At 38.4% G+C, this 14312-nt stretch overlaps 1 protein-coding gene across 1 annotated transcript in view; it reads left to right on the forward strand.

Moving 5' to 3' along the window:
• The window catches only part of LOC138696553 (sushi domain-containing protein 4-like), a 251114-nt gene that overhangs the window by 145927 nt on the left and 90875 nt on the right, over nt 1-14312 (forward strand). Inside the window, exons 7-8 of the mRNA XM_069821653.1 lie at nt 4320-4582; nt 7097-7269. Coding sequence (XP_069677754.1) covers nt 4320-4582; nt 7097-7269 — 436 coding nt within the window. The remainder of the gene's footprint in view (nt 1-4319; nt 4583-7096; nt 7270-14312) is intronic.

Raw genomic sequence — 14312 nt, forward strand, 5'->3', positions numbered from 1 at the left:
ATTGACAAATTTGCCATTTATTTTCGTACATATACACTGTATTTGAAATACACACATTGGGCCAAAGTATCTGTAACAATACAAATCTTCGCAACAAAGCCTTTGAACCTCTGAAGTCTTTCAATGTGTCAATTAACATTGAATAAATCAAGGTTATTCTCTAGACAAATCGTTTTACAAAAGAGAACTTGCTAAGTTCGTGATTTATGTGACAGAAGTGTTGCAGCTATAGATGTCCAGTTTAAAAATGTTACCACGACAAATATTTGAAAAGAAAACAATATTTCTTGAGAAAGACACTCAAAAGGTTGAAGACGCTTTGCATATGTGACGACGTAATCGTTGTAGACATAGTCCACGGGAATGACATGCGTGTTCATGCAGCTACATTGTCCAAGATTAAATATAACAACATGTCGAGTGGATTGACAGTACTAATCTTTATTCTGTGCTCACAACCACGCAACAAGACCAAAGAGCGTTTGATTTTGTCACTATGAGTGCTTTGCACGTGGCAGACAGACTTTCTACATGTATAAACTATGGGAATTAATAGCGTTGTCTCTTGTCGTTATACCACAGTCTAGTATGTACAGTCACGAAGCTCAATACGTAGTAAATATGCATCCATAGATAGTTGCTAACCATTAGGATCGCTAATATCGCCTCATTACAGACAATGCGAAATAGTACCGGCACAGTCTATTGTTCCTAGCACCCTCGCAATTCAAGCTTCGTGACTGTATTATATTAGACTGTGATTATACTAAGTTCTGAGACTATTTCGTTGAAGAGAAAAATTAGTTGCGTCGTTCTCAGACATCCTGGGGTTACTATCGAAGCCATTCGAGGACAATAAAGTCTTTAGCATGACTCCCTCCGGGAGGAAGGTCCGTGTCGTAGATTTACGGCACGTCAATAAGCCTTGTCTCTGATAGAGGCTCCAGGTATATTCGTCAATTTCTCGCCCATGTTGAATTTCGTTGACGTAACTTCGTTAAAAATAATCCTTACTTAGTCCATCCTTTTCCACCTAATGGTGTAGAGCAGCGTTTTTCAATATTTTTTCAACATGTGGCACACTAAATTTGTAATTTAAAATCCCACGGCACACCCTTATAATCGAATCGTGTGGTTTCTAATTGGGGAGGGGGATTTTTTTCACAAAAACAAATAAAAACTATTTTTTTAAGATTCATTCATAGTGGCGAAAAAGATCGCAGTTGGGGTTTTCCTCAGGATTCTCCCGTTTCCCCATATTAGGCATCTACATCATTTCTTCAACGTTTCTCTATTCCGTCATTCCATAGCATTCCTCTAACGCCGGTTGGCGAAGCACCTAGGGTCCTGACTTAGGGACGAGTGGGATTGCCTGCTACGATCCTGAGTACGCGGCGAACCGTGGTGTAGTCAGCCGGTGTGGATTGGGAATGCTTCTAGCTTGGAGGGTTAGTGCAGTAGATCTAATAAGGTCACAGTGATGTATCGTAATGTCCCCGCCGTAAATTCAGATTCAATTCAACTCAAGATTCATAAGATAGTCTAACTTCACTGACCTGGCAACCCTAACTGCGGGGCAGTCATTCTCTTCTCTGCCAGTCGCATACCTACACTGTGTGTACTCAATGTTGGCTTGTGACGCGTTCGCTGGAAGTTGACTCTTACGCACAGATTATTTTTTACTACTCTTTTCACTTTAATTGTTTCAATTTTTGCTGCAATCTTCACTATTTTCATTTTCTCGCAGCAAACCAGCGAATCATTTGCGACACACTAGTTGAAAAATGGCTGGTGTAGAGAGTTTACAGAGAGACCTCCAATTTATTATATCCAGAGCATTTGTTTTTGCTGCATTCCATTCAATTCTTCTTTCTCTCATGAGGACTTGTATTCCTTCTTCCTAAGTTTTTTGGTATCTTTCTTTGGGCATCTATGGAAATTAGTTTAAATGCGCAGATCGGTCTCTCGACATTACTTGATGTGTCTGGTGCATACTTGTAAGATTGGTCGTGCAGTAAAACTAATTGAAGTCCACCGTTGTGGCTGAGGGATTAGCGAGTCTAACTCCGAACTCAGCGGACCCAGGTTCGATTCCCTTTCGGGACGAGTTGCCTGGGCGAGGTTTTTTCAGGGTTCTTCCCTCACTCTTATGGATGAATATCAGGTAACTTTATCAGGCGATTGGAACCCCACCCATCTTCGCCAGTTCCTTTTCTCCCGTATCATTCTTTCATTCATCATCCCGTTACTACTTCTGATTTACAGATCGCTCTACAGGCGGTCCTCCGAAGCTGCTGGCTTTCTCGACCGGCCTCCGTGGATTCTATTCAAGTGATGATGAATAGCTTCTGCAACGGAACCCGGGGCAGACCTTCTCGGGGAAGGACTTCCGCCTTGGACCGTTAAGGGAGCCTTGGGGGGGTTGTCAAAGTAGGAGTGGTATATGGACTCTGTTGTTTGTAGGGACCGCGTTAATGGGGTCAAGTGGTTAGGTCGGTGCGCGTAGAGGATCGGTGGGCACGCAACTCATTCCATGTAGGGGGGGGGGGGTGTACAATAGACCTCAAGGTCGTAGTACGTGGGAAGTTCCCTCCCTCCTAAAAAAAACTAGTTGAAATGAAAATACACACACCACGTGACTTCATTGTCGCAGGTGTTTAAATACGTTCAATTTTGTGTCTATGAAATTAGAGCGCATTAGCAGCAGTGTCGTCGCAGCAATTTCATGACCTCAACAATATGTGACTATTGTCGCAGGTGTGTAAGCCTCATGTTAAAGTGGAACACGATCTAAGTTAAACATTAGCAAGTATGGGCCTACATTGTCGTCGCAGCAATTTCATTCCTCAACAGTAATTGACTAATTGTTTTATTTCCCAAATATTTTAACCACATGTTAGCTATTGTTAAAAGAATTAGACACAGAATCTACCTGCTAAAACACATTATTCAAGACAAATCTCCATTGCCTCTACACTACAAGAGACTTATCTATATTTCAATTGTGCGCCCTGTGTGGCAATATGGATGTTCAATTTGGGGATCTGCTTCTGCATCACAAATAAGAAGAATACGGGTCATGCAAAATCGCTATTTGAGGCTGATGTCTGGTGCACTTTCGTATATTAGCAACAAGAACCTGCACGATGATCTCTGTATTCCTGAGGTAACGGAGGTCCTTAAGACAGAGCTACATCAGACTGTACAACTCCTTCCTAAACCACATTAATCCGCTACTTCGAGTAATTGTCACTAATCCACCACAAGATCCAGCACATAGAAGACTAAAAAGAAAACGGCATAGTGATATGAGGCTATAGAGTACTTTTGGAATTGCCAGTGGGCAATACCCATAAACAAGTGCCAAGTTATTACTTTTTTTTTTGTTTTCCTTTCTCTGTTCCTGTTATTCCCGACTATAATGTATTTATTTATGTACAATAAAGTTTACTTAATTTAAAAGAAATATTACTTGGAAATAATTCTTATTTTTATCAGAGAGTAATTTTGAAATTATATAATAAACCGAAAAAAAAAAACAAGGAAAGATGTTAATATATGCATTTACATAAGATGCAAAATAAAAATGTATATGCATTTTAAAAGGAAAACCCTCGAAATATGTTAAAAATGTTATGTTTTATTTAATGACGCTCGCAACTGCAGAGGTTATATCAGCGTCGCCGGATGTGCCGGAATTTTGTCCCGCAGGAGTTCTTTTACATGCCAGTAAATCTACTGACATGAGCCTGTCGCATTTAAGCACACTTAAATGCCATCGACCTGGCCCGGGATCGAACCCGCAACCTTGGGCATAGAAGGCCAGCGCTATACCAACTCGCCAACCAGATCGACCTCGAAATATGTATTTATACAAAATAAAGTTGCCTTCATTCGAACGTAAAAATCATGATCGGCAAAGTTCCAGTTTTACTTTTTTAATATGCCAAATGAATAAAAAAGTATGCAATTGCATGAAGTTCCGCTGTCTAATGATAGCATTTAAGTATCCATCAGTAAAAGTGATTAAGAATGCGGCTGGGGGTAAAGTTTACTCCGAAAGTTTTGATTTCTTACACCATTTCTATGTAGTAATAAAATTGTTTCATTATTTTTGTGTTAGCTTCTCAACATCACCACAGACGCTGTGTTGTTTAAAAGGGACGTTAAACAAAGGTAACAATTACAGTAACTGCTTCACAACAAAGGGATCGCATGTGCTGTGACATTTACAGTGAAAGGAGGCTGTGGGCTGTTTCCTCAGATGATTTAAACTTAATAGTCGCTGTGTATTATAATTACACGGTTTGATTTTGCAGAGAAGTACTGGACGACGCATGGCGGAGAGAACAAGGAGCAGACGCTGGGCGCCCCGGGGCTCGAAGACACTGTCACGCTGCTCGTGTCACTGGTCACCGCCTTGGGCGTGATGCTCATTCTGCTGGGCGTCTGCCTCGTCGTCGTGTGTCGCCGTCGTCGGCACCGGGGCGCGCCCCCCTCGCCGCCACGAGCCTCTGCCCCGCCGCTGATTTACGATCCTGACCGGGTCGCACTCATTGCAGATGGGGCTCAGCTCGGAGAGGTGAGGCAGACCTCCCATGCAAACCTAGTTTCCATCTCTGATTTCTCTCTCTCTCAGCAATAAGAGCTCACTTTCTGTTTTCATCACCCTAATATTTAAATGTTTACGTCCAATTTTTTACTTTCTAATTTTATAAAGCATATAAAGTATTATGATGCTAAAAAAAACAATTGGGCCAAGGATTTTCACCTAAATACCTGATTTTACCACCCTTAGTAGTGAAGAACTATGTAGGACTATTTTAAAAAAACTACAAATAATGCCCATGGCTTGCAAGCATATTTTTTCATTAATAATCTTCCTCGTATGTAACCGTGAAAACTTTGTAACTAATTCAACAGTTCATAGCATAAATACATGTCAAAAATGACTTTCATACTCCATCGACAAGTCTATCGTGCTATCAAAAAGAAGTGCGTTATATGGCAGTAAAAATTTTTAATAGCCTCCCTATGGATATAAAAAATGAAACTCAAAACACAAGATTAATTAGGGCAAATTAAAGAAGCACCTAATTTCTCACGCCTTATATTGTGTAGGTGAATTCATGACATTCAACAACGCTTCACGAAATTGATATTGAAACTTTGTGTTGTACTAGTAGACTATATTGTAAACCTCTTCTGTATATATTTCAACTAGACTGTGACTATAAATTAACGGTCGTATTCATAGACATTTTTAGCGCGGGCTTCCGGTGGACGATCAGCGTTTTTTGTATTCATAAACCAGTGTTAGCGATAGGATGTGATTTGAATTCTGTACAAGTAACCAGTGGATAGCCGGGGCTAGCTTAGTACGCTCGTAGCGCGTGCTGCGAAATGTCTATGAATAGCACCCTAAGACCTTATAATAGTATTAAGTTTTTTGACTTGTTCCATATTCTAGCTGTGAAGCAATGTATGAATACCATGAAATGTTAATAAATACAATACAATACAATGCCCCAGTCTATCACGAAAACAGTCCACTGTTGATATGAGGTGGAACAGATCAGTCATGTAACTGTGAGAAAGATAATGGACTGTTCCCGTGACATTGTTTTGCTGTGAATGGATCCCATTTTGAGCATCTGTTGTAAAGTTTGGTTAGTGATAGTGGTTTGTTGGTTTTATGGCCTACCGGCACTCAATATGATTTTATATATTTATTTGTCTCAAGTTTGAAGTTCACGAAACAAGTTTAATAAATAGTTAAAAGACATGAAGCGGGTGAATGGGTAAAACTTTTACACATTCAAACGTAAAATTTAATGGAGATTCGGAATATGTAAATTTTAATATAGTATGCCATTTAATGACAGCTGTGAGCAGTATGGGATGAAGATAAATGCAAATAAGACGAAGACCATGGTCATAGGAAGAAAAATACAGAAGACAAACTTGCGAATTCTAAATGAGGCAGTAGAGTAAGTGGACAGCTTCATATAGTTTGGGTGTACTATAAGCAGTAACATGAGCTGCTGCCAGGAAGTCAAAAGTAGGATAGCAATGGCCAAGGAAGCTTTTAATAGAAAAAAGAGCATTTTCTGCGGACCTCTGGAAAAACAACTAAGGAAGATATGAGTGAAGTGCTTTGTATGGAGTGTGGCATTGTATGGGGCAGAAACATGGTCATTACGACGAAGTGAAATGAAGCGAATAGAAGCATTTGAAAAGTGGATATGGAAAAGAATGGAACGTGTGAAGTGGACAGAGAGAGTAAGAAATGAAGCTGTGGTGGAAAGAAAGAATGATACTGAAACTAATCAAGAAGAGGAAAAGGAATTGGTTGAGTCACCGGCTGAGAAGAAACTGCCTACTGAACAATGCACTGGAAGGAATGGTGAACGGGAGAAGAGTTCGGGGTAGAAGATGATGTCAGATCATAGACGACATTAAGATATATGGATCATATGAGGAAACGAAAAGAAAGGCAGAAAATAGGAAAAATTGGAGAAAGCTGGGTTTGCAGTGAAAGACCTGCCCTTGGACAGAACACTAAATGAATGAATAAAATGAATGATGCCATTTGAAAAATAATAAAGTTTACTGTCACACCCTGTGCTTGAATAACTTTTTCGAACACTGGTATCATATTGTATAGTTTATCTCTAAGAACTTTTGTATAAAACGTTTTTTGTGAAATTGAAATTCAAGAAGTTATTAGCAATATTTCATACCTATTGTTGACTCTGTATGATAGACTATAACTTAACATTCACATCTATTTATATTGTTGTTGTTTAGTCAACTATCCGAAGACAGGTCTGAACCTCACAAGTGACACCAACAAAGTACCACTTATGAAGCAACTAGGTCAGGAGATAATAGGGTAGGGTGGCCAGTTCCTTCCCCCCCCCCCATTGCATATATTGCCGATTAGCTACATATTACATTAATCCAACTTCAGATGCATACAAACAATTGTTCTTCGTCTGACACATATTGTCAAATCTATTTATACAACCAATATCTTTTTATATATTGATTGTTAATGTTGTTCATTTCGTTATTTTCTTCTTTTTCCATATAGTCCTCTCTGCCTAGCTATGAGGAAGCTGTGAGGGAACGCTGCAGTGGTGGAGTGGGGCCCTCACCTGGAGGCCTTTTGCCGCATCGCTCCCACAGGGGCCCTCACTGGTCTGCACTGGGCTCCGGTGGGCGACGTGCCAGAGGAGATGCCCATGTCACTCGCCAGTCCTCCAGGTAAGGCTAATACTATTCCTATTGCTACAGAGGAATCTAGGGACCACTTCCTGCTTACTTACTAAATGAAATAGGAATCTTACCAGAACTTCTTACCATAGCGACCAGATTTACCTCTGTTTACCTTTCTTAACTTTTTGAAACTGGGGTCTCTGCGGGTAAAGGAATACTGCTAGCAACATATGAACGAATATACGTGCTCAGTGATCAGCGTTGTTTTTCGTTGTTGAATTTCAATAGCTTTCCGTTTCTTTTATTGGCTCTTAACTCAAATTTGCTTGGGAATTCCATTTTTAATTATGGACATTCCTACAAAAAACATTTTAACACTACTACTACACGCCAATAATGGTCTTATACCAACATAAATTAGATAAGCTGCAAGGAACACAAGCACTAGCCACTTGATTTAACACTCAATACAATGAGAACTGACAGTGTTGTTAACTTTGGCTGTTTAATTCATTATTAATTATTTAAATAGGCCTACTGTTACTATTTGAATAAACTGTACATGGTAGCCAACTTTTACAAGTTGAAGACATTAAACCAGGCCTGCAGAACTCGCAAAGTAGGGGAGCTATGACGTCAGCCTCATTCCACTTCTATTGGGGATGATCTACTTGCGCCCCGAGAATGTTGATGCAGCCGAGCGTAACTAGAACGCCGTGACCGTACAGATAGAAAAGGTGGGTGGGGTAAAAGAGGGGAGGAAAACAGTCGCTCTCAAGAGCTACAGTTCTGCAGGCCTGCATTTAACTCTGCAATCAACTTATGAACCTAAACTTAAAATAATAAAGTGACTTTTTATGCGTTTTCTAACTTAAGAATTCATTGTGGCGTCATGGTGTAAGGGATCCTGACTAAGACTCACGTTACGGAATGCGCGCTGGTTTCGAGTCCTCATGGGGGAAGAAATTTTCTCATGAAATTTCGGCCAGTGTATGGGATCGGGATTGGGGAGATACGATAGGTAGCGAAATCCGGTTGTGAAAGCCAGCTATAACGGCTGGGAGGATCATCGTGCTAACCACACGATACCTCCATTCTGATTGGATGATCGTCCACCTCTGCTTCGGCATGTGGCCGTGAGGTCAGTTGCCAGCTGGTCGGTCTGGGACCTTCATGGGCTGTAGCGCCACGGATTACGGATTTTTTTACGTAATTACTTATTTCCTCAATTCTGATTTTTTCAGTTGACAGAGTTGTTGTCTATTTCATTTTGCATACTAATTCATTGAAAAAAAACTTGTTCCTGGATTTTGAGGCCCCCAGAATCATGAGCCACCATAGGCTTCTGCCTAAATCAGGACAGTGCTTCACAGAGTCCACTGCACTGCGCAATGCACTTTGCACGTGCATTAACAAGGCAATACTGAGGGGGTGCCAGTGCAAACTGTATACGTGACGGCGAAATAAATAAATGTAAGTTGCATATTTATTTAGCCTACAATTTTGTTTTTATTAAGTAATATCCGACAGGAAGTGTGTTGAGGTAACGTGAATGTTTTTTTATTGACAGAAAATAAGACCACTCAACATAAATGAAGCCTAGTGACGTTTTTTTCTTTCTTTCTTTCTTTGCGATGATACTAGTTATATCAGGAGCAATAGTAGACTGACAGAAACCCTGAGAATATGGTTTAAATTAGCATCTGAAATACTCGACCGCAATTTTGTTTTTGTACACTTGAGGACAGAAAAAAGTCGTTCACATATACAAGTTGAGTAAAACTTAAAGTACACAAAGTTAAACTCCGCTCAGTGATCGATACCACACAATTATCTTTACATATTGTGCCAACCTACGATTTTATTTATCTGGTGTAGCTTAACCAAACATCTAAATGACACTATTATGAAGGTTAGAACAAAAAAGATCGATCGCTAAATTGCGTCACCTGTCGACTCAGGCTCCGCTTGTAAACTTTGCTTGTAAATTGTAAACGTCTGTTTCACAATCTTTGTTTGTAATGTTGAACTTTACAAACGAAATCAAATCTTTACAAATTAAATTTTGCGCACTTTACAAGTATTCTGTTTCACAATAAATGGTAATTTTACAAACGTGTAAACTTTACTTGTGATGTTAGCACATTTTCTATAATAGCTCTGAGATGTGTAAAGTTTGATATTGCAACAAATTCTGAATAAATACAATAAAGATATATTTATAAAATAAATTTTTGAGTAACTGGGTAATATTAAGAATTAAAGTAAAGCAGCTTTGATGTTATTAAGTAGTTCTAATGACTCAGACGAAGATATTGAATTTAGGTCTAATCAAACAAAGACGTATACGTAAAATTTTCAAGCCAAGAATTAATAACACGTTCGTATCATTGTATGAATTTAATTAAAGGTTTCGAATGAGTCCCGCGCTATACTTCAGAATACCGCGTAATTATTTATATGCGAAGACTGGTTTTAATAAATACTCGCACTTAAAAACGAAGTTCCCTGCACCAAAAATAAATAATTCAATAATGCAATAACGACGGTATTCTGAAGTCGTTCCGAGTCGCGTTTCGCTGGAATCTCTCCTACAAGATATGGGACATCACATCCAACATCTAAAAGGGAAAAGTGGTGCCCTAACCTCAAAGCGAGAACTGTGTTGTTTTGCATTGGTTGTATACTAGCTGTCAGTTCCGTGCGTTTGCAGTTAAGCACGGAATTTCTAAGATATCAGTGTGCAAAAGTACCCACAGAGTAGTTGATGTTATTAAAAGAGTTAAATTCGAGGCAGGTTTTTGATCACCAAAATATTATTTACTGTAGCACAGAATTTTTAATGCTGCTTCCGGGATCACTAATGTTCGTGAGGTCATGGATGCAACATTAATAAATACTGATGGATCAACACAAAAAATGAAGCTGATTTTGAGGTAGACATTGTAATTATTTTATCAATTGCATATTTGTACGTGGACGTATGTTATTTACTTATTTGACTGAATTTGGCGCTAACTTGGTCATTTAAGTAATAGACGTATTCGTATACTCGACCAATCACATCACACGTAACTCCATTGTCGCCAATATATAAAAATCTAAATAGCCTACTTTTAATTTTTTTAACAATACTTTATATTTTCTGTTGGTGAAAATATGAATCAGCAAGCTTAGAATAATCTATTTTAGTACAAAATATAAACATATGCATCGATAGTGGTAAAAATACAGCGACTTTAGCTCTGCTCCTTAGCGATTTTTGTAAACTGTCGTTGGCGATATTGTATAACTAATAATGCTTGTTTGTAAATTTCTTTAGCTGATTTTGTAAAGTTCGTCACACTTTACAAATTAATAAGGTAGCATTGTGAAACACAGTTTACAAGCATTTGTAATCTTCTACTTGTTATTTGCAAATTGTTAATTTGTAATTTGTTAGGATTGTGAAACGGGCCCCTGGTGTAGGAACTCACGACAGCCTTTCAGAGGCAACTAAGGCGAGTCTCTGGATTGAAGTGCAATTTCACTTAGCTTTACAGAAAAGCAAGAATGGTCTTCGTTTTGTTAAAAAAAATTTTCCAGCGAGTTGCGATTTAACAGACAGAAATATGCAGTCCTTTGTACTTTGTAGTACTGACAGAAATGGCGGTGTCTTTACGTACGGTGACGATGACTAACATCGCATGAGTGAAGACTCAGTCGCCAATACAAGACGAAACAACAAACTTCACTCATCGTTCGCAATTTATAGCACACGCAAAAAAGAAAAAAGGAGAAAGAGAGGAGGTACAAGAGGAAATATTAACTCGTGGGTTATAAACGTGCGCCTTCCATCCTGCTAATGACTCAACATGTAGTAGTTGCGTCTTCTTTTTTATTTCTCTCCATCTTCTTTTTTTTTTCTAGAATGTGAAATTAAAACTGATGGTAAATCTGTCATCGGTATTATAGTTGAAGTGAAAGAGCAATAAAACTGACCAATCGATTATATATTCGCATGGTAAATACCATTAACTGACACTTTTTTTTCAGCTCCTCTTTGTCGTCGCTGTCATTACCGTCATCCATTTCTTTTTAGCGGCATACTGCTTGTCATAAGCCAATAGGCTATTGCTACCAGCTGTAGAATATGATGGGCTTAAGTAGTAGAATAGTTCGTAGCGAACTTTCTTTATAATAATTATTGCATGCAGCACGCCGTTAGCTGAAGGCTTGCACGTCGGCTTTCTACACTGAACAGTATGCTTAAAATTCTGGAAAGCTGTGTGGAATTTGTGATGATGATAAAGGTTATGTTGGGATACGTTTTCGCTTAATATTAAGATTTCCCCTCCCACAAATTCATCACGATTTATTATTAGTGACACATTACTCTGGGCAATAGGGTGCAAAAGACATTTTCCTTCTGCTTATACAGCATTTATCGCAGTTAGGAATAATATTATTCTTCCCACTGCATATCCTTAGAAACGAATTTGTGGATACAAGGTCTATGAAGGTGCAGAGATTCAAGGGGGCTGTAGAATATATTATGCGTTTTGTAATTAAGTGCATAGTTAATTAGAAAACTGGGCAGAAAGTATGCTTAGTTTGGCAACAGCGCATCGCCGGCTCACCTACGAATACATATACGAACTCAGGTCTGTTTAGGAGCATTCCATCCTTTTGACACTGCAGCAGGTTTGCTGGACTTTGTAATGGCAGGAAATAACGATACGTATTAATATTTTTATTTAATTTGTAAGAAAACCTTCCCTTTATTGAAAAACTACAAAGAGATAAATCACTCATCATTTTCTCTAACGATAAGTGTAAAAATCAGAATCGTACTGATAGTTGGCCTACTTATCAGTAAAACAATGCTAATTATACCTGTTCATTTTTCAAAGTTGGGACATGAGAATCAAGCGGCCGAGCTTGGAACTACAGCGCTATGTTTCCAATATGGATTACCAGGCTGTCAGCTGATGGGAGCTAGCAATTGACGTTAGATGGCTCACGTTAAAACATTCATTGACAATTGACGCGAAGGTAAAAAACGATACAAAAACGACAGAGAATGGAAGGCGAAACGTATCAATGCTAACATTGTGTGCACAACAAATATGGCCAAGAGAGCTATTGAGCATTCACCGCGTGAGAACTGTATATAACTTTGGCAACTCAACCGTTGTACCATAGCAACAGGCTTACCATACTGTGTGACATTCAGTTGTTTTTCCGATTCGCAGCGCTAATGTCATACCCCGTCTTAAAAAACAGGTATGGGAGGATTATTTTTCTCAGAAAAGTATTCATTTGGGTCTAATACGGTGTTAGAATTTTTGTTGTACTCTATCCAAGGAATAGGTTTTTAAATTTGTACATTATTTGTTTTACTTCCACTCTGTAGTCTATATGTATCTTCAAACAAAATCATTTTACAGTATCTTATTGCAAGGATTACTTTTCTAGTGACACATTTTCTTAATTAAATACATGAATACTCACTGTTTGACAATGAAGTATTTAATTTTAAATTACAAAGACTATTTCGTTTATATGACGTCATTCCATTTTCGACCAATGAAGTGTATTGAAATTTTGAATTCCAACCAATCACAGTCATACTTCGCGATATGTTTTGCAGCTAGATTTATCGCTATCAATTTATCGCATGGTCGTTCTTTTGTTTAATCGGTGTCGCCAACTGTTTCCCCGTAAATCGATGAGCATGAATCCATTAAGATGCATCTACACGGTTAATTTTTTTTTTCAATTTACGCATTCAAGCAATGAATGCAAGATTGATGTTTAATATTAATATATTTACGCAGTGAAGACAACGTTCAAATCGGCGCACCATATAGACACAAAAACTTCGTGCATCTTAATTGATTCTTTCAATATCCTTCCCAGATTGCGTGGTTACGTGCATGGAAAATTGAACTGTGTATATGCAGCTTTAGTCCCGTTACACACTACTGCTAGAATGCGTTTGTCAAGCTATGGAAAATGCTTCCTGTAGCACGGAGTGACGGTCGAAATAAGGCAGAGCTGACATTGGTCCCGCTCCCACAGCTAACCTAACATAATTGTAGCCTATAAAATTTGTATTGCGTGAATGAAATTAAACAATTAATAGAAAGCCAGATGTTCAAATTTATTTAACATCAGCGCATATCAAACCCAAAAACCTTGTATAGTATTATATACAAGATCTTTGGTCAAACTGTCTTCCGTATGGCGTAATAAAATTCGTGTTTTAATTATCTGTACAGAGATGGCTTCGGTGTGTAGCAACATAATATGTCTCGCTATAGTGTGAATACATAAGCATTACTATATAGCTGTCTCCATACGTATTACATAGTTTTCAGTTCTGTGTGTAGTGTATAATGTAACGATGAAATATTAAATAAAGTGCGAAATTCTACTTCCACACCTACATCTTCATCTCCTAATTTCATGTCCATTGTAGACTATCTGAAAAAAATTACACTCCTTCATTGAGATTTGATAACTGCGTTTTCAACAATTTTTCATTTAATTAATGTATTAATCAGGTTATTTGTAATTAAATTATGATTTCAGCAGAAAATGAAAATGTATTTCTGTTATAATAACAAGAGAAAAGTGCAGTGCATGTGATTAACATTGATAAACCTGTATTTCGCTTTTCGCAATTCGCATTACTGAATAACATCCAATTTCTTTATTGCAGTAATCGATATTCATCTATTTCAACTTCACAATGTCTGCATAGGTTAAGTATTCGTAAATGTGCAATTATTAACATTTTGTGAGCGAATTTTAGGGATATATTATTTACATTTTTATTTTATTCACGAAATAGCCCTAATAAATGTCACTCGAGGTCTGAGATTTCTCCAGCGCGACTGATTTTGTAGTTGTGACTGTGTCTGAAAGCCTCCATTTAAATACATTATTCACGAGCGGCAGCGCGTTAGCAGCGCTTCTAAAAGTGGCCTCGTCTGAAGGGACTCTTATGTCTTGGTTTTTCTGAACCGACGTATGCGACGTGCGAACTGCGAAATGCGAGGTCTGCGCACCTCGCAGCCATAGAAACCACTTACTATTTCTCTTGT

Source organism: Periplaneta americana, chromosome 3 (genome assembly GCF_040183065.1).
Source record: "Periplaneta americana isolate PAMFEO1 chromosome 3, P.americana_PAMFEO1_priV1, whole genome shotgun sequence".
Classification (NCBI taxonomy): domain Eukaryota; kingdom Metazoa; phylum Arthropoda; class Insecta; order Blattodea; family Blattidae; genus Periplaneta; species Periplaneta americana.